Genomic DNA, 17910 nt, shown 5'->3' with positions numbered 1-17910 from the left:
TATTTGTACTTTATTGCCTCCCCTTTGTCACGTTTGCGCTCCGTGCCTGTCTTTAGGTAAATTCATGATGCAGGTGCTGCCGCCTTGTGGTCATGCAGTGCAAGAGGATCAACCAGACAAAGTAAGAAACCGCAGTTCATGTTTGAAAAGGAATTAAATAGCTTTCGCATCATCGCATGTAAATACTGGTTGAAATCAAGGTGGTTTCAGTTTTGACCCGTTATTGCACTGAGCACTCATTTATTTTTATTTTTTTGCTTGGGTGCTTCTGTAAAATGTTATCTTACATGATATATTGCTCATTGAATGATGTCGTTATTGTGTGTGAAGGTTGCTGACTCCGTGGCTGCGTTCCTGTTACGACACAGGTTTGCAGAAGCCAGAAGAGAAGCAAGGTAAAAATGTGCCAACAGAAGGAGAAAAGAAAAGTGTTTTTAAGTCAAATGAGGACAGACTCAGGTTTTTTTCCCCTCCATTCTCTCTCCAGTCCAAACTCTTCTCTGGCCAGCTGAAGTCAGACGTAAGTCACTTTTCACCCTTTCTCCAAAGTGAAGGATGCAGTTCATATGGAGCTAGAGAACACATTTCACACAATATACAAATTGTATTTCAGAATAGCAAAAAGATCCGAACAGAAAATGGATATGGATAGATCTGCACGCTTCAAACAACACAAACCCCTTTATCTTCATCACTGATCTGGAGCTTGCTGCTAAATAGCTAATTATAGGCTTTAAACATTAAAAAAGTGTAAATGTTAAAAATAGTGGCCAAGGCTGTTTTTTTTGTCAATGTCAAATGTGAACAACAAAAAGAACGAACATGTGAAAGCTTACAACACAACAGAGAGAAGTTTAATTAGAACAGCATTCACAAAAGAAACGCAGCCATAACAACGCGTCATCATCACACATTACAGTGAACAAGCTCTGCACCGTGTTCAAGTGCTCAAAAAAACGGATAGCAAGGTAAGGTTTGACAACAGCAAAAAAAATAATTTGCATCTCCCAGCCCCCAACAAAATGGCGGGTTTAACTGTGGCCATAAATCATCCTGGGAAGTTTTATATATGACCCACCAACACTAAGAAAGAAGAGTGTAAAATGTCATTGAAATGCTCTCATACACAAAGAATGGCGTCATGTTTACACTTCACAAAATCAATGGTGCCAAACTCAATTTTATGCGGACCATTAAAGCAAATACAATGTGTCTATACGTTCATTTTGGCAGAAAACCTACACTGAAATAGATACTTTTCAGTGATTCTCCATTTAAATTTTTGTTAACGCACGCCGAAGGAAAGTGTAGCTAACACGTGACCCGCTACAAAAAGGAGTTCGACACTTGTTTTGTTTTGCTTCGGTTTTGGATGCAAGCTGTGCAAGTTCATGATTCAACATGGAACAATGTTGACCTTTTAGGATGTCCGTCGCTTAGGGGGGGCGGGGGGTGCTGGGGGTCGACTCAGTCTTCTTGGCATTACAAAAATAAACATCTCCTCTGGTAGCAAAATAGATGACAATCTGGAGCTCTCGTAGTCACTCTGTCGTCTCTCCGTGGCGTCGGCGGGAACGGTGGAAGAGAATTTTTTTTACGAGACCCAAATATTGATTGTCAGTAGGCGGGACGAATGTAGAAATGTTTGAAATCTCTGCTGGTTCACCATTTTGTCCCTTCTTTTTGGGGACGGAGAACGAACCCTACACAATTGGACACACTGGTAACTATAATGAAAACACTGTTAAATACTGCCCGTTGAAACGCTGCCAGGACCAAGTCGGCACAAATGTTCACCCGGTGGCCTTATGGCGGGATTCTGGAGCAGGACAAGAAGTGTACGGACACAGGTCCTGGAAGATTCCGCAGAAGGTAGACAGGCGGACAGCCAGAGGTGGGAGGAACTCGCGTGTGCAAGTGTCAAGTTGTTATGGAAAAAAAAACAAGCAAGTCACATCAAATGGCTGCTAAATTTCAAGCAAGTCCAGTCATGACTCGGGAGTCAAAAGTCAAGTCAGACAATCTTGCTCAGTCACCGAATAGGTTTGTACATTAGCCACAAACCAAGTCTGTTCAAACAGCTATCGGTGAGCTAAACTGTAAAGTTAACGTAGCTTGACGGCTTTCAAACTACATTTACATGCTGTCAATATTCAGGTTAAGGTCAAAAATCTGGTTTTCTAAACATCCGGGGTAACCCGTTTTCATGCGTGAGCAGACAGTTACACCCGTAACACAAAACACATATTCATACATTGGCAATGAACATGAAAACGCAGCGGAAAAATCAATGTATTCTATCTAGCTAGGCGCGTTTAGCAATTGGCAACGTAAGATGGCCGCCACACATACAAATAGTTTGTTCTCAAAAACCAAGATTTCTTGCGAATTGAGCAAGCGCAGAACACAAACTAAAGTTCCGTTCAAAGGACCGTGTTTATATAACCAAATATTTGGTTTCGAAAAGGGGTTACCCAGGGGTCTTATTTGGGTTTTTGCGCGTTTACATGGTCTTTCAAAACTCAAATATTGCCAATATTCATGTTTTAAAAGGGTACTGCATGTAAATGTAGTCTTAGTAACGTGTGAACTTCAAGTAAATGTTGCACTTGTGTCGCTTGTCTTTGTTGCAATTTTCTTGATCGGTTTTGGCCACGCGAGTTGTAAAATTGGCAACCTTAAGTCTGACTCGACTCATGACTGGTGTGAGATTTGCTTTGAGTTTTCTCCTCATCATTTTGGGTCTATTTGGATTCTGAAAGTCCAGCATGAATCCGCGCAAGTTGGGGAGTGGACATTTGGGATGTCGAGCACGACTGAAAATACACTGACAAGAGTCTACCATTTAGATCCCGGAAGAGGAAGACCCTGACCGCAGTCAACCGGGTCTTTGGGGAAACCCGGTGTGGTTAAGGTAACAGTTGGAACTGGGCCAAACTCTGGAGGTCCTCTTCCATGTCGCTTGTTTTGCTTTTTTCCTTTTCAGTTTTTTTTCTAGGTTCCTCCTAGGACTTATCCCCCATTTGAGACGCTTGAACGGATCTCTCCTCATCCAACAGACCCGTTTCCACGGCGATCACTAGCGACGCCACGGAGACGCTGCTCGCCAATGGCTGGAGCTCACCTGCAGGACGCAAGATTGGGAGGGGGAACATTTCCAGTGAAAATCCTGCCACATTATGAAGTTGGGAATGTTTTTAAATACTATAGTGGTGCCTTGCGATACAAGTTTAATTTGTTTTGTGACAATGCTCGTAATTAAAAACACTTGGATCTCAAAGACCACTGTAAGGAACTCAGCAAGTTTATGTAATATGAGAGCATAATTGCCGCCGAAAGTTTCCATCTCACCCATGTGCATGTCGGTGGTAGACGTCACAGGACTGTCCCTCAAGGTGTCGGGCGGGTCCCGGTAGTCCTGCGGGAGTCCCATGCGTCGCACCCCCGGGTCCAGGATCACAGAGGATCCTCCCTCGCTTAGTGTGCCGTCGCCGGCCGCCCCGGAAACCACGGCCTCCAGCGCCAAGGGCCCCACCCCGCCACCCAGAGCCAGGTCGTAGTCTAGCGGCAGGTCATCCAGGCAGTCCGCGTTTAACTGCGCACGAGGGGGACAGAGCAGATGTGACGCCACTTGAAAGCAGAGGCGCTCCACTCGCATTCACCGGCGTACTCACGGCGATGCCCAGCGCCTTCAGGATGTTCATCTTGCACATGGGACACGTGCGATGGTCCAGCAGCCACGGATCCACGCAGCTCTTGTGGAACAAATGTCTCCAAGGACACACAGAATTGGAGTCAGAATTTTTTCAGCTACATTTCCAGGTAAATTATGCTGGGGAATTTTGAAAACTTTCCATCAAAATTCAACAAATTAATTCCCAGCGAAGGGTTACTCTAAATCTAAACATCTAATCTAGACACAGCAAATTACTTGTGGTGTTTTGAAAACAATCAAACAATGCGACATTAAAAACGGCACACGCTAGTTTAATGCTAATTTTAAACGGAAAATCCCATTGACATGCTAATGGTTAGTTAGTTGATAGTGGCGGATTTAGTGCCCCACCATAAATTTATGCTATAAATAAAACGCAACTAATTACCTGTTGTGTTTTACAAACAACCAAGCTTGATGCTAATGCTAGCTTAATTCTCATGTTGGATGGAAAATGCCATTGAAATGCCGATGGTTAATTTTGATAGTTGCTGATTTAGTTCCCTATTGCTGCCCGAGTGCGAGTTTACTTTAAAACTAAACATAAAAGACAGCTAATTATTACTTCCTGTGTTTTCAAAACAACCAACGCTAAATTATAAACGGCACCTGCTAGCTTAATGCTCATTTTTAATGGGAAATCCCATTGACATGTCAATGTAGATTTAATGCAACATTTCCAACGACCACAATAGAAATTGGGAAATAATGATGGGTAAAATACCTGCACGGCAGGATTCGGACCACATCGTTGGCCTTGTAGCCTTCGATGCACACGGCGCAGTTGTCAAAGTCAGCCTCAGTCTCCTGGTCACCTTTCCTGATGGTGCGCACCTGCAGCTTGCTGATGGCCTTCTTGGCTGCGTCACCGAGGCGGCGCTGGAGAGGAGGCACGGCAAGTTGGGCTTATTCCACGCTGCGTTTGAAAGCAGGTCTGGGAATCGCTAATTGCAAAATAATTGGTTTGGCACCATCTTGTGGCACATTTAGGCAAATATATGTTGAGTTGGGAAGGATTTTTAGACGACTTTTCAGTGACGTTAGCATCTAAAAAGTCCCTCTACAGCAGTGGTAGGGAATCCTGGTCCTCGTGAGCTGCTGTCCTGCCTGTTTTCCATGTCTCCCTCTATCAACACACCTGATTGATGAACAAGATCGTTAACAGGCTTCTGCAGAGCTTGCTGATTAGCTGATCACTTGAATCAGCTGTGTTTGAGGAGAGAGACATAAAAAAAAAAAAAGACAGTGGCTCTCGAGGACCAGGGTTCCTTGCTCTACGGCAGTGGTGTCCAAACTCGGTCCTCGGGGGCCGGTAGTCCCGCAGGTTTTGGATATTTCTCTCCTCCAACACAGCTGAAGCTCATCAGCAAGCTCTACTAAGCCTGATAACAATCCTGTTGATTGAAACAGGTGCGTTGGAGCAGGGAAACCTCCAAAACCTGCGGGACTACCGGCCCCCGAGGACCGAGTTTGGACACCACTGCTCTACGGTGATGAGGGGATGAGTTAGCAATTCCCAAGAAGGCCCTTGTGTGGCAGACCCGTCCATTTCTACCTGATTGCGATCTCGCGCGTTGGCGTATCGGAACCTCTGGATGTAGTAGAAGACGAGCCAGGCCAGCGAGATGATCATCAGCACGATGAAGGAGATGGACACGAAGACAACCGAGGTCCTGCTCACGTACTTTTGCAGGTTCCTGGTCCCGATGGTGATGGTCATGGTGACCGTCACGTTACGTTCCAGCAGTGAGACCACCTCGCGACCTTTGGGCTCCGGGATCATGATGGCCACCACATCGCCTGTATCTGCGGAGGGGAGAAGGGTGGCGAAAGGTGAGAGGAAAACCTTCAGTGGCAGTTGTGGGATGCATTGAAGATAAGTCCCGACACCTTCCGCAAGCAATGTTGTCATTTCAAGTCGCTTGTTAGAGTGCTTTGTCATCTACGGACAACTTGACTAGTTAGTCTTGCCTGTTTCTATATGTGCCACCTATAGTCACTAACCAGGAACTGAACACCGCACCATGCTAAATAGGCAAAACATTTTAGGGGTAATCTATCTGGCTTTGAGGTGAAATTTCAGGATGAACCAAAACTGTGCTGGAACCTGAATTTAATTTGATTTTATCTTAATGCACGTGTCCCAACTGTTTAATATTATTCTGGAACCAGACACCCTGTCTTCCTTTCTATTTGAGGGACTGATGATCAGTTGTAAAGTGTCATCTTGACCTGGGGATGATCAAATTGAGTTTGCCTGTACTGTATATGATCTGTAGATTAATCCCGAGATTTCCCCCCAAATCCCACGATCATGCGACGGCCAAAGGAAAGGGAGGCGGCAAGCGCACCCAGATGAGGCATGGTGATGGTGTCGTTGGCGTTGGCCGAGCCCACGTTGAATATGACCACGGCCGAGGCGTTGCGATCGGCGGCGTGTCGGATCTTGTCCTTATACGTGCAATTGCCACGGGCGATCAGAGCCACCCAGGCCCCGGCGTGGGCCGGCGCCAGGAACGGGGTGGCGGGGTCGCAGGCCTGGCGGTCGTGCGGGGCGGCGGGTAGGACCACCACCCCCTTGGCGTCCCGCTTGGGCGAGTGCTCCCCATAGCGGCCGCACTCGGTCTTGTCGGTGCGAAGCGCCTTGGTGGCTGGCTCCACGTACGTGATGTTGACGAAGGCCGTGTACCACTCCTCCCGTTCGGCCACGGTGAAGTCGAGGCACAGCAGGTGGACGAAGCAGAAGGACAGCAGCCACGTCGAGAGGGCCAGGCTGCGGCAGGCCGCCGCCACGGAGCACGGAGCCATGACGGGACGATGCACGGGTCCTAGTCCGCCATAGGTGCCGCCGCTGGAGCGGTGCTCGTCTGGAGGTCCGTCAGTTTGTCACTCGCTCTGTCTTCCCGTCTTCCTTCTCTTAGATCCCCTGCGGCAGGCTACGTTAACAGCAGGCGCCCGCTAGCCGCCTCCATCTGCAGCCGACAAAAACATCCGCGCGAGGTCGGGGAAACGCAAGCAAAGCGGCGGCGACGGGTCGAGTCGCGAATCAAAAGGCAACACCGGCCGAGGATCGACGATCGGGCTGAGGGCGTTCGGGATTCCCTTTAAATTGAAGACGCCATTTAAACTGCATTGTTTTGACTGGGCCCCAACCTTTTGGTGTCAAGTTAGCGCCTCACGGTTAGCGAGGAAGGCTACGCCCGGTTGTGGATTGTCAAAACAAAAGTTAGGCTGATATTTGGTGGAAAGCTTCCTTCAATCAACGACTGCGGCGTTATAGCCGTGAAATTGATATTAGGTTTATTCTGTGTTCACCGCCCCTTTCACTTTTATAGAGACTGCCCAACCAAAAAGAAAAAAAAAGAAAGAAAACTACTTCCTACGTATTTTATTTTGACTTAGGAACCATTTCAATATCCGCTTTGAGTCGGTCTTACTTGCGTCAGTTAGAAGTCGTATGCGGTGCAGTATTTCGTATTTACGCCACTTAGCGGTCTGGCATACGAAACGTTTGACCCAGATTGTATCACAGTTTTCCCACGGATTTATATATGACTGAAGCCAGAGGGCAGCCATATTACGTTGCCAGTGTCGATGACAACTTATGTTGAAAAAACTGTTATAAGTGCACGTTTTGCAATAGGTTCCCTGTATGGCGTAATAAAAGCCTTTAAAGAGTGAACTTCACTGTTTGCATTGACCGTTCAGATTATATTATCTCATTATCGTGACTCACAGAGGTTAGGTTTGGTTTACCTTTCACAGCCCTTTTTTCCTGATGGGCTTTGCTTTCTATTGATTGTTGATGTTTCTGACAACATGGTGCAGACAAATCTTTGAGGAGCACGCGGAGATATACCTTCTAAAATAAAAATAAGTATTTTTCTTAGCAATGAAATGTACATCTAGCGCTTCCATCGGATTTACAACCATCTTTTGTAAAATAGCTTTTGGGAAAGAGAACTTCCTGCTTCCCGTGTTTTTCCTCATCCTGCAGCCCTTACTCACCCCATTTTTGTGGAAAGTAGTTTGCTTGCTCAGTGTGTGATGATTAACCAACAAATGGCTGGACTGAGAGCGCATGCATGCGCACTTTTAAAAGAAGTCTTCATCTATATGGGAAAATAAAGACATTTTGTCAGCCCAGGGAAGAAAAGGAAATGGAGGAGTAGCCTTATTATTGAGGGTAAGGATTCCTGAATTTAACATATTTGACTACTTGTGTAACGTTCTATGACCACTTAATTATCTAGCCCTTATTTTGGAGAGCCAGTGTGGGCTTGATACTTGTTTCCTCCTCACAGAAGTGCTGATGTGTGTCCTCACAGTGTGCTTGTGCGACCAGCAGAAGCGTGTAAGATGGAAAAAAGCAGACGACACAGCAGACTTGGTAAGAAAAAGTTCTTTTTTTTTTTACTCTCATCATAATGCTGTACCTAATCCTGTCAAACATACACGGTATCTAAAAATGCTCTTTAATATAAGTTGATTTGTAGGTTCAACAAGTAATTTTTGTTCTATTCCTTTCTTTCCTCTTTATGTATCCTTCAGGTGCTGCTTTTTCAAGAGATGCCGCCAGTTTGAAGGGAACATCTATTGAGAATCCTCCAACAGGTCACTTCTTTTTTGCATATATGCCATATTGCATGTGTTTCAGGGAAAGTTTGTGAAAGCAGAAGTAGGACATGTAAAAATCTAAATGACCCCAGTAGTAGTCATGTCATGTGAGTCAATTTCAAGCAGTTTATACATTCACCCTCTGAAGTCACTGATTAATCTTGAAGTCTGTATCAGGCAAGAGACTAAACAATGCTTATTTTTTTATTGGATGGTGTTGAGTTACTGTACTTCTCAATGAACAGCCGATGTGGAAGTGACGGTATTCAGGAAGGTTTGGATGATGATCCCTGACTTTAATGCACTTTGTGCTCAGCTCTGCCCGTGCGCCTGGATGTGGTCATGGGTCCTGAGCGTCTTCCTGCACACGAGGAGTCGCAGGAAATGCTGCGAGGGAAACTGCGCAATCAGCAGGCCGACAGCACCGAGCTCAGCGCTCTCATTGAGGTACGTCGTAAAAACACACTTGGAAGCTTCGTAGAGGAGGATGTGAAGAGAATTAGTTCACTTTGAATAGAAGCAAACAAAGATGGCCAAATTATTTGCACTGTACATAAACGGAAGTACAGAAACTTGTGTAAAAAAAAAAACACTCTGGTAAAAGTGGAAGTAGATTCAACTCCTTAAGTCAAGGAGTACAGACTGACATGAACTCAATAAACAAATATGTATTTTAAAAAGGAACACTGTGCACTGTCAAATAGGAATTGTCTGCACACCTGGTCGCCATTGACAGTGAAGACCAAGTGATTTTTGTCACGTTCAAAGCATTCGAGGAAGTGTGGAAGTTCACAACATATTACAAGCATGGTAAGTTGTACATTGACATGATCTAGCTTCGTTCTTTATCTTCAAAAATGTTTTTCACGCGGGGCTCGTATCATATTTTTAATAGGTCGGCTGGGTCATTGCATGGAGTATTTGTTGTTTGACCAGAAATTGTGGCTCCTTTCCTTGGAAAACAATCTTGGAATTGAAGTTTCCGTCCCGGAGGACACGCTTCATGCTCACTACACATGTGTCCTCCTGCAAGAAGGTACAGATAAACATACAATCAGGAAGATAGTCATCAACATACAATAAAATAATATGAAGATCAGAGAATACTGACTTATTTGTTGTCTGCTGGTCAAATATAATTGGTCATGTTGAGACTTATACCTTATTAGTGGCATAAATTTACATAAAATAAAATAAATGCAAATAAAAAAGAATCATCAAGTTGTGGGTTTCAAGTTTGAGTCAAGTCTCATGAATTCCAAGTCAAAGTCAAGTGGATTCATTCATAAGTTGTTGCGATGTGTGTTGTCAGCGTCATTGTTTGCCCGCTGCGCCGCCAGCCAGATGTTTGACAGTTGCACCTCCGGAGCTGACCTGTACCTGGAACAGGGCGACATCGCGCTCTTCGAGCCTCCATTCCTGGACTCGGGCTGGACTGTGCTTTGCCTGGCCGACGGGGCCAGGGGCACCGCGCCCAAACCTGCGCTGGAGCCCGTAATACCTTTTCATCAGTGAGTCAAAATAGTAGGAACACCTAATACAATGAAGCCCTGTTTATCGTAGGGGAAACTGGTTCCAGACTGGGTTCCACTCACTGATAAACACCAGAATGTTCTTTTTATTTTTTTTATTAGCAAAGTGTACTAGCTTAATGCTAAGATATAATGTAAAATGCAGACTTGCTAGTGGCACTCTGCAATGGTGACTTAAGTGGCCGTTGTCTTTCTTGTGACGTGTCCACAGGTGGTTTCTCAAATCTTGTGCAGAGAGCATTTTGGTGGGTGATGGGAAACCTGTCCGTGATTTCCCTCTGCACTTTGGTGAGGTGACAATTTGCATCCACAGATTTATTGCAGCGCTTCACAATCTATTATTGAGCCAAAGCACACTCAGTGGTGCCTTGAGATACGGGTTTTTCGAAATACAAGCCTTCGTTCAACTGATTTCTTTTGTTGTTGTTGTTGTTTTTTTTTTTACATTGACTTGTCAGCACAGGCTTGAGATGCGAGCACTGTGTGGTTGCAGTGAGCTCAACTCAACACACTGTACAATTAGCAGTTTGGCAACTGATAAACAATGTAGTACTGTTTTTAAAACGTCCACGTTGTTTAGCCTTTAATCTGCTAGCTTAATGCTAATGTTAAATCACGTCTACATTGTGGTGTGTTGAATTGTTCTGCCTGGCATTATAGGATGCTGGTATAGATTGTTGAACAAAGATACATTATTAAGTGGAAATAACTTATTTCCCATGGGACACTGGTTGGGAATTACGGTAATATTGGGACCAAAATACATACCGTTGATATCAGGTTGACTTGTCATATTCAGCCACAGGCACATGTGTGGCCACCGTGCAATACGATGCAGAAGGTCCAGACGAGCTGAGCGTGTCCCCGGATGAGCGCATCATCATCGTGGGACGACTGGTGTCCTGTCACGGCTGGTTCTTGGGCATGAAGGAGGAAACGAGAGAAGCGGGTCTGGTGCGGACGAGCCAGGTGAAACCCACGGGTGACACCCACGAGTGAGTGTGTCGTCACAACATGAAAACGTATAAGAAGCAAAACGGCTTTCAGAAGCAATGGTGTGTCGTTCATTGTTTAATCGTGTGTCCAGGTCCGTAAATGCTCTTTTAGACGGAGAAGAAGTCAACGTTTTCATTTTGCGTGAAGATAAGGTCATTGAGGAAACTACTGCCTTACTTAAGAGCTCATCTCAAAGTGATATTGGGCGTAACTACAAACTAGGTAAAAATGTTAAACATTTTTGTTATGTAGTTGTTGAATTTATGAGGCTATTTCAGGTGGGACTCAATTTTGAAAGCCCCCCAAATAATTTGAAATCTGGCATTCTTGTGAAGGTGATCTGTTCAAGGGGAAGTCAACACAAAACATTTGTTACAATATGTTCTACGCAGCCCCATTAGTCTAAATATGGTATTCTGGTTGATATGGTGTTAGTGGAATATGAGTTAAGCAGCAAAATCCAGCCGTTTTTTGTCCATCTCAGGGGGCGGCCATTTTGCCACTTGCTGTCGACTGAAAATGATATCACAGTTGCTCAACGCTCAGATAACAACCAGTCACGGCTCAGTTTGCGAATGTCACATGACCAACTCGGCAAACGGGTGAGCCTTGATTGGTCGTTACCACAGACCTAAGCAACTGTGATGTCATTTTCAGTCGACAGCAGGTGGCAAAATAAAACGAGAGATAGATAAATAAAAACGGGTGGATTTTGCTGCTTTATTTATATTCCACAAACGCAATATTAATCAAAATGTCGTGTTTAGACTTAGAGGCATATTATTGTAAATAATTTTTTGGGGTGGACCCGTGGTTTACTAACAAGAAGTTTGGCTCCATATTCTATGGTTACGTTCAAAGGATCTGTCTTTGATTTTGAACATTAAACAGGCTCTTGCATTGAGGATGCAAGTCTGGAGAAGATACAAATGTGTGTTCTTTATTGTTCAATCCCAGATGTGTTCAGTTACAAAGACTCCAAGAGGAATCAATCAAGTAAGTCCTTTTATGGCTCTTGCACAGACTGAGTCCAAAGCAGCGGGAAGTATGAGGGAGATTCTGGTCTCAGGGTCTTGTTTTTCTTTTTTCAGTAGGTCCTTCAGCCCCAGTTGAGCCTGACTTCATGGAAAATATAGAGCGGCTTCTTGACGGACAAAAGCCTTTCCCACCCGAATGTGTTCTTATGAGAACCCAAGAGGATCCAGCTGAAGGCCAACATGTGAAAGCTCCTCGTTTCACTGTTCAGACAGCCGAAGAAGGACAACACACCGAGGACATCACTTTGCTCCTGTCCTTTCTTGGAGGACGAGAATCCAAAGATGAGTTCAGAGCTCTTTACATCCTCAGCCATGAACTTGTGTCCTCCTCCATCTTCTGCGGCCACTCTTGTGAGGACGAGTTGATTTCCTTTCTGTCCGTCGCCAGGGAAACCGCCAGGAAGAAACGGCTATTGTGGTCCCAGACTCGTTTGTGCTTCCTATTGGGCAAATTCTGCGCCGCCAAGACCAAATTCAGCCAGGCTCGCGTTTACTTTGAAGAGGCTCTCAGTGTTCCCCGTGAAACTTTCGCAGACATCAGGCTGCTGGCGAGTATTTACGCCAACCTGGCCGCCATTTATCTTTTACAGAAGAACACAGAGAGCTTCTTTGGCATGTCCGATCGACTTGCGGCCTTGTTAATGGGAACGTCATATTGCCTGGAATGTGTGAAGGAAAGCTCGGTTCTTGAATACTCCCTCAAGAAGGCGGTTCTGTCTCAAAACACAATGGCTGAAGCCCGAGCTTGCTATCTTCTGGCGATGCACCACTGGAGTCATAAAGAGTGGTCAAAAGTTGTCCCTTACCTAGAGAGGCTCCTTGTTCTTTGCGCCGGAGCTCAGGGAAGGTCTAGCGTCTCCCCCGGCAGAGGTCATCTAACCCTTGGGAGGCTGTATCGTGAAATGGGCCTCCGGCGTCTCAGTATTTGCTCAGCCGAAAGAGCGTTGCTGCATCCATCTGCGACACTGACCGATGGCCTCAGCAGCCTGCTCCTCGTCTCAGACAACACCGACGACAGGGACTCATTCCCAGCTCACATGGCTCCATATTTGCACCGTTGTCTTTCTTTGGCGGACGGTCAAGGAGCACCACGCCACGGACAACATTTTGTTTTGAAGCACCAGCTGGCCCTTTGTCTCTCGCAGCTCTTTTACCAGCACGGGATGCTCGGACACGCCATCCGACTCATGCGCGCTCTCATCGACAACGCGCCTCCCTCCCCCGACGTGGCAGAACAGAAGAGCGCCCTCATCTGGCTGGCATGGCTCCATATCTACGACCTTCAACCGAGCTTGGGGCTGCACGTCTTAGACTCGGTCTTGGCTGCCCTTCCGGAGCACTGCACCACGCCACTGGAAGGTCTGTGGATTTTGGTGTTTGGATTTCAATCTTGTTTCAAGAGTCACATGACTTGACCCCAGTCAGACTTAACCCTGGAGAACCCAAGAACCCTTTTCTTCTTTGGAAAATTATGAATGAAACATTAAATGACTGCTATAAATTCACTGAACACCAAAATATATGTTTTTTCAATTTTAACCCTTTTTTTTAACTAGCTCAGAGTTGCTAATTTATCAAAATATATATATAAAACATAATCCTAAGCATTCTGCAACATGATATGAAATAGTTTAACAAAAATAAAAACACAATTTTACCATCTGATGGTTTGCTGAGAAGATGGTTTTGTTTGGATTGATTTCCAGCTCAACAAAACAGCATGTTGCCAGCCATCTTGTCACCACCACTCTGGCTCATGTAAGTGCAATATTCATCCACTAGATGGCCCCATGCAGGGGTCAGAAGTGGCACTCTGGACTTTTGAAGTTAAAAAAAAAAGAAGGTCTTTGTTATTTGAGTACCAGAATTTATAGGGGCCAAATTTGACCCCGTTGGTTAAGGGTTAAGTTGCCAATTTTAGGACTTGGGACATGCATGACTGACTTTGACAAGTTGATGAGTATTTGTGTAGTCACATGTGACTTCCTCCCGCCACTGCTGTTGATTGGCGTCAAGGGCTGGTACTCAACATGCGTGGCGTGGCTCTCCGGCGCATGGGTGACCTTCGCAGGGCGGCAGAGAACTATCACGCCGCTGTGGACATCTGCCAAGAGTACGAAGACATGGCAAACTGGGCGGTAGCGCTTGCTAACCTTGGTATTTGATGTACTTATTAGCATCCGATGATGACATGAGCGGAAATTTAGTCAATGACTTGGAGTTTCCTTCTACTCACACAGGCCTGCTATGTCTTAAGGCTGGAGCTAAAGGACTAGCTCAGAAGCACCTGATGGAGTCTGTGCAGCTCTTTTCTGCGCTGGAAGGAGGGCACGAGGCGACCTTCATCGCCGTGCTGCTGGAACTGGGACAACATTGCGTAAAGGAGCGGCGGATGCATTATGGGAAAGGATGCTACGAGTGGGCTCTGCTGCTGGCAATCAATGCCAAACTCTCAGACTGTAAATTGCCAAAGAACTTAGATTGTAATGTCCAAAATGAAACATTGTTTTTTTATTATCAATGTCAATGTTTGCCAGGCCAGCTGATGGCAGTAAAACGCCTGTGCCATCTTTACGAATGGGAGATTCCAGACCGGGCCCGGCGTATTATCTACAGCCAGTACCAGGTCCGGCTGCTTCAAGGGACACCAGATCGAGAACATGAGGGTGATGCGTTGGAAGCCATTAGCCAGCTCTTCCTCTCGCTGGCCACAGACAGGTGTATGACATATCTACGTACTAGTAGAACGTGTTAAAACTGTGTACTACATTGTGTCAGAACTACTTGTCAAGTGCTTGAAGTTAACTTGTAGATTACAATAATGTCCCTCACAATCGTTTTCTACCTGAAACATGTGTTTCATTATCGTTCGTAGGGCCTATCGCATAGCTCTCGACCACACCAAGAGCAGTCTGGGTATTTTCATCGACCTGGGCCGGAGGGAGAAGGAAGCGTATGGGTGGCTGCAAGCCGGGAAGATCTACCACCTCCTCGGCCAAGTGGAACTGGTGGAACTTTACGTACAGGTATGCGAGTGGTTAGTTCATTTAATTAGTTTGTGTTGCTGTCAGTCTAATCTGTCCATGCATCACAATCTGTAGGGAAGGCCAAGTACATTAGCAATGGGACGGTTAACCGAACCCACAGTTGGTGAATGAAGATACTGTTGAAATGCTTTGAGTACCTTAATGGTAGAAAAGTACTTAAGAAGATAGAATCCAATCAGATTTCAAATTTGCCTCACAGTGCCAGCAAGCTAGACCACAAGTCAGACAATATAAGCATTTTTCTGTCCTCTGCAATGGCTGGTCAGAGCAAATCTGGAACGGCCAGCAAAACACATCTGTAGTGATCTAAACACATAGACATTTAATCATCAGCAACTCTGGTATAAAGTCTGATGTATTTTATTGAAATGTTTCACTGTAAAAAAAAGAAGAGAGTAATATTTATTTGAAAAAAATTAGTAACGTTTTTTTTTTCACTTCAGAAATTTGAAGTAAATTTTACAAGGAGGCTTTTGAGTACATTTTACTAGTTTATTAATTAAATAAAGTTACTCAAGCATTGAGGAACAAACTCATGACCTTCACTCTACCACCTGAGCCTTGCCACTCTTGCCGTTTGCCACTATACTGCGTTGCTGGTGTGTCCAAAATAAGACCAAAAACGGGCCCCTATGAGGTACAAGACATCATAAATATACTAACACACAGCAGGAGCGGCATGGCTCAGGTGGTAGAGTGGCTGTCTCCCAACCAAGGTTGTGGGTTGTTTGTTCCTCAATCCTTGAGTAGCTTTTTTTTATTTTTTAAATAAACTGTTTTTCAAGTATATATTATTATTTTTTGTTTTGCATTGCATTTTGCATTAGATTCTAAATTGCTATGTGGCACAGTTGTGTACTGTTTTTGTTTTTCAGTTCTGCTTCTCTTTTAATTTTTCCTTTTTTGGATCACGGTGGCCAGGCAGCTCAGGATGTCGCTCTGAGCACAGGAGACACCAAGTTCATTTTGAAGCTGCTGGAAGCTGCTGGAGATATCTTCTTCAACAGCAGCCACGATCGAGACAAGGCTATCATCTACTACAGGGTACGACATTCCAAAACATCTCTCTTTTACACACTCTTTCCTCGTGCCTTGCACTCATTGCTACATGAGCCTTCAATAACATTGGTCCACCTGGAAAAATGTTCGCAAAATCTTGTGGCATAACAGAAAAACATGGCATCTAAAACTAGGTATGTTGAATTAAAAAATATGCAAATAGGATCAGGGACCACTTTACATGCCACAAAATGGTGGGAAATCACTATTTTTGTCATAGAAACTCATCAACTAACTTTAGTATAGTTCTTTGGCACCAAAATGGTGCAAAGTATATTTTTATTGCTTTGGCCTTAGCTTAAAAACAAAATTGGTGAGTTTTTTCAATAAATAAGACGATAGAATGGAGGTTGACTTCTGTAGCGTTGATCATTTGGTGTGTTGTGCCCTTGACGCAGGATCGCGCTCTTCCCATCGCGGCCAAGAGCGGCGAGGTGTTCGTCAGATTGGGGCTGTGCAACAAGCTTACAGAAGTCATGCTCAATCTCCAACTGTATGGAGAAGCTTTGGAGTTTGCTCACACCGCTCTGGACATCAGCATCACGCTGGGTAGGAAGTAGCAAGTCGTTGCTTTTCTTTGGCTGGGGTAGAATGACACGGCTTTCCAAGGAAAGCACTAATTGGGCTAGTGAATATCATCTAGGATGGTAGAAACATGTTAAAAAAATATTTAGCTTCCCAAGCCATTGTGACTAACATTAAAATACAGAAGTATAGTAGGTAGCTGCTAGGAAGGCGTTAGCAAGACAAAGATGTCCATAACTATTTTGATTCAGTAATTTTTTATGTTTACCTTTCCATTTGTTTAATGACTCTACGCCGACTTGTGCCGCTCCGTGCAGGTGAGCGCCTGAACGAGCAAGTGGCCTACCATCGTCTGGCCTCGTTGTACCACCGTTTAGGTCAGTGTGAGCTGGCTGAACACCACTACCTGAAAACCTTGAGCCTCTGCCCGGCCCCTCTGCAGTTCGATGAGGAAGCGCTCTATTACGCCAGGGTCTATCGGACCTTGGGGGACATCCTTTTCTACAATCTGAAGGTACGGGGTTTTTGGTTGATCATTTCGGGGGCGCAGTTCTGCTCCCTTCCTTAATCTGGCCCAATGAGTATTTACTGTACATTAGCAAGAGTCTGCAAGTATTTGGTATGTTCATTTCGCCCTTGAGAAGAAAAGTTTGCCCCACAGGTCATTGTGGATCCCAAAATGTATACCCCTGCTAACAACAACAAGAATCTCTAGTTCTAAATAACCCTTTGATCTCTCCAGGACCCTTTTGATGCCGCAGGCTACTACCATTTAGCGCTGGCCGCAGCCATGGATGTGGGAAACAAGAAGTCGCAGCTGCTGCTGTGCACCCGCCTCGCCACCCTCTACCACAACTTCCTCATGGACCGACAGCTCTCGCTCTTTTTTTACAAGAAATCCCGAGGCCTCGCCGCAGAGCTCAACGTCAGGAGGATGAAGACGGCAGCGGATTGCGCCAATGTCGCCGTTTACTAGACAGTACATTACATTGCAGTAAGAAATGTCTCTGAGAATCACTGCACTACTAAATTTATGTTTAGTGTGCTCCAATTGCTGTACTCGTGTGCAGCAATGTCCTACAATAGTGGGAAAAAAACATTACTAGTAATAATCAGTCTAATAGTGCCTGAATTGTCTTACTGGCAAGGACAATGAGCATAATAGTAAATTTGACAATTCAGGGCAATTCAGTGTTAATAGGATATGAAAAAATTATGTGTAGAGTAATGTCAGTGTTGAGCCACTGAGCGTCAGTGTAATCTTCTTCGTGGGAGAAATTGGGGTGCCTGTCAGGCTGTAGTATTGGATGTTCAATACACAAAACCTTAAGTAAGCTAAAAGTGACTTGTCATGTGAATAAAGTCCTATCTGAGAAAAGCAA

General features: G+C 45.0%; 3 protein-coding genes across 10 annotated transcripts in view; 2 read left to right on the top strand and 1 right to left on the bottom strand.

Moving 5' to 3' along the window:
• The window catches only part of LOC144034558 (protein phosphatase methylesterase 1-like), a 6315-nt gene extending 5398 nt beyond the window's left edge, over positions 1–917 (top strand). For 3 of the 4 annotated variants that reach the window (XM_077543396.1, XM_077543397.1, XM_077543394.1), the window contains 3 exons: positions 57–121; positions 331–395; positions 488–917. In XM_077543396.1, the coding sequence (XP_077399522.1) occupies positions 57–121; positions 331–395; positions 488–512 (155 nt within the window). In that variant the 3' untranslated portion in view covers positions 513–917. The remainder of the gene's footprint in view (positions 1–56; positions 122–330; positions 396–487) is intronic. The other variant, XM_077543395.1, reaches the window with a different exon arrangement.
• On the bottom strand, positions 828–6891 carry LOC144034557 (RING finger protein 150-like). Its single transcript, XM_077543393.1, has 6 exons — positions 6067–6891; positions 5271–5521; positions 4440–4594; positions 3675–3771; positions 3352–3595; positions 828–3124 (listed from the first exon to the last, which is right to left on the bottom strand). Exons 1-6 carry the CDS (start codon positions 6521–6523, stop codon positions 3006–3008), a joined length of 1323 nt encoding a protein of 440 aa, XP_077399519.1. The 5' UTR covers positions 6524–6891; the 3' UTR covers positions 828–3005.
• Positions 5408–17910, top strand: sh3tc1 (SH3 domain and tetratricopeptide repeats 1). 5 transcript variants are annotated; one of them, XM_077543389.1, is made up of 20 exons: positions 5408–5548; positions 8020–8105; positions 8267–8329; positions 8649–8779; positions 9037–9142; positions 9228–9368; positions 9645–9843; positions 10076–10152; positions 10664–10859; positions 10952–11082; positions 11818–11856; positions 11952–13256; positions 13914–14054; positions 14138–14356; positions 14435–14615; positions 14773–14923; positions 15866–15988; positions 16402–16552; positions 16846–17042; positions 17271–17910. In XM_077543389.1, exons 2-20 carry the CDS (start codon positions 8075–8077, stop codon positions 17502–17504), a joined length of 3816 nt encoding a protein of 1271 aa, XP_077399515.1. In that variant the 5' UTR covers positions 5408–5548; positions 8020–8074; the 3' UTR covers positions 17505–17910. The 5 variants fall into 5 exon arrangements, with proteins under 5 accessions (XP_077399515.1, XP_077399514.1, XP_077399516.1 ...); XM_077543388.1 differs by lacking the exon at positions 5408–5548 and adding an exon at positions 7036–7901 and having other exon boundaries at positions 8044–8105; XM_077543390.1 differs by lacking the exon at positions 5408–5548 and adding an exon at positions 7036–7901 and having other exon boundaries at positions 11955–13256.

This window comes from Vanacampus margaritifer, chromosome 15 (genome assembly GCF_051991255.1).
Source record: "Vanacampus margaritifer isolate UIUO_Vmar chromosome 15, RoL_Vmar_1.0, whole genome shotgun sequence".
Lineage (NCBI taxonomy): Eukaryota > Metazoa > Chordata > Actinopteri > Syngnathiformes > Syngnathidae > Vanacampus > Vanacampus margaritifer.
This window is presented reverse-complemented; position numbering and strand designations above follow the sequence as displayed.

What these genes read in the sequence shown, in the direction of transcription:
- LOC144034557 (XM_077543393.1), bottom strand. Translation starts at nt 6,523, where the DNA reads ATGGCTCCGTGCTCCGTGGCGGCGGCCTGCCGCAGCCTGGCCCTCTCG. An exon ending in CATCACCATGCCTCATCTGG is followed by an intron (nt 5,522 to 6,066) that starts GTGCGCTTGCCG and finishes TCCCCTCCGCAG; the next exon opens with ATACAGGCGATGTGGTGGCC. An exon ending in TACCACCGACATGCACATGG is followed by an intron (nt 3,125 to 3,351) that starts GTGAGATGGAAA and finishes TGCGTCCTGCAG; the next exon opens with GTGAGCTCCAGCCATTGGCG.
- sh3tc1 (XM_077543389.1), top strand. Translation starts at nt 8,075, where the DNA reads ATGGAAAAAAGCAGACGACACAGCAGACTTG. An exon ending in CTCCAAGAGGAATCAATCAA is followed by an intron (nt 11,857 to 11,951) that starts GTAAGTCCTTTT and finishes TTCTTTTTTCAG; the next exon opens with TAGGTCCTTCAGCCCCAGTT. An exon ending in CTGCACCACGCCACTGGAAG is followed by an intron (nt 13,257 to 13,913) that starts GTCTGTGGATTT and finishes ATTGGCGTCAAG; the next exon opens with GGCTGGTACTCAACATGCGT.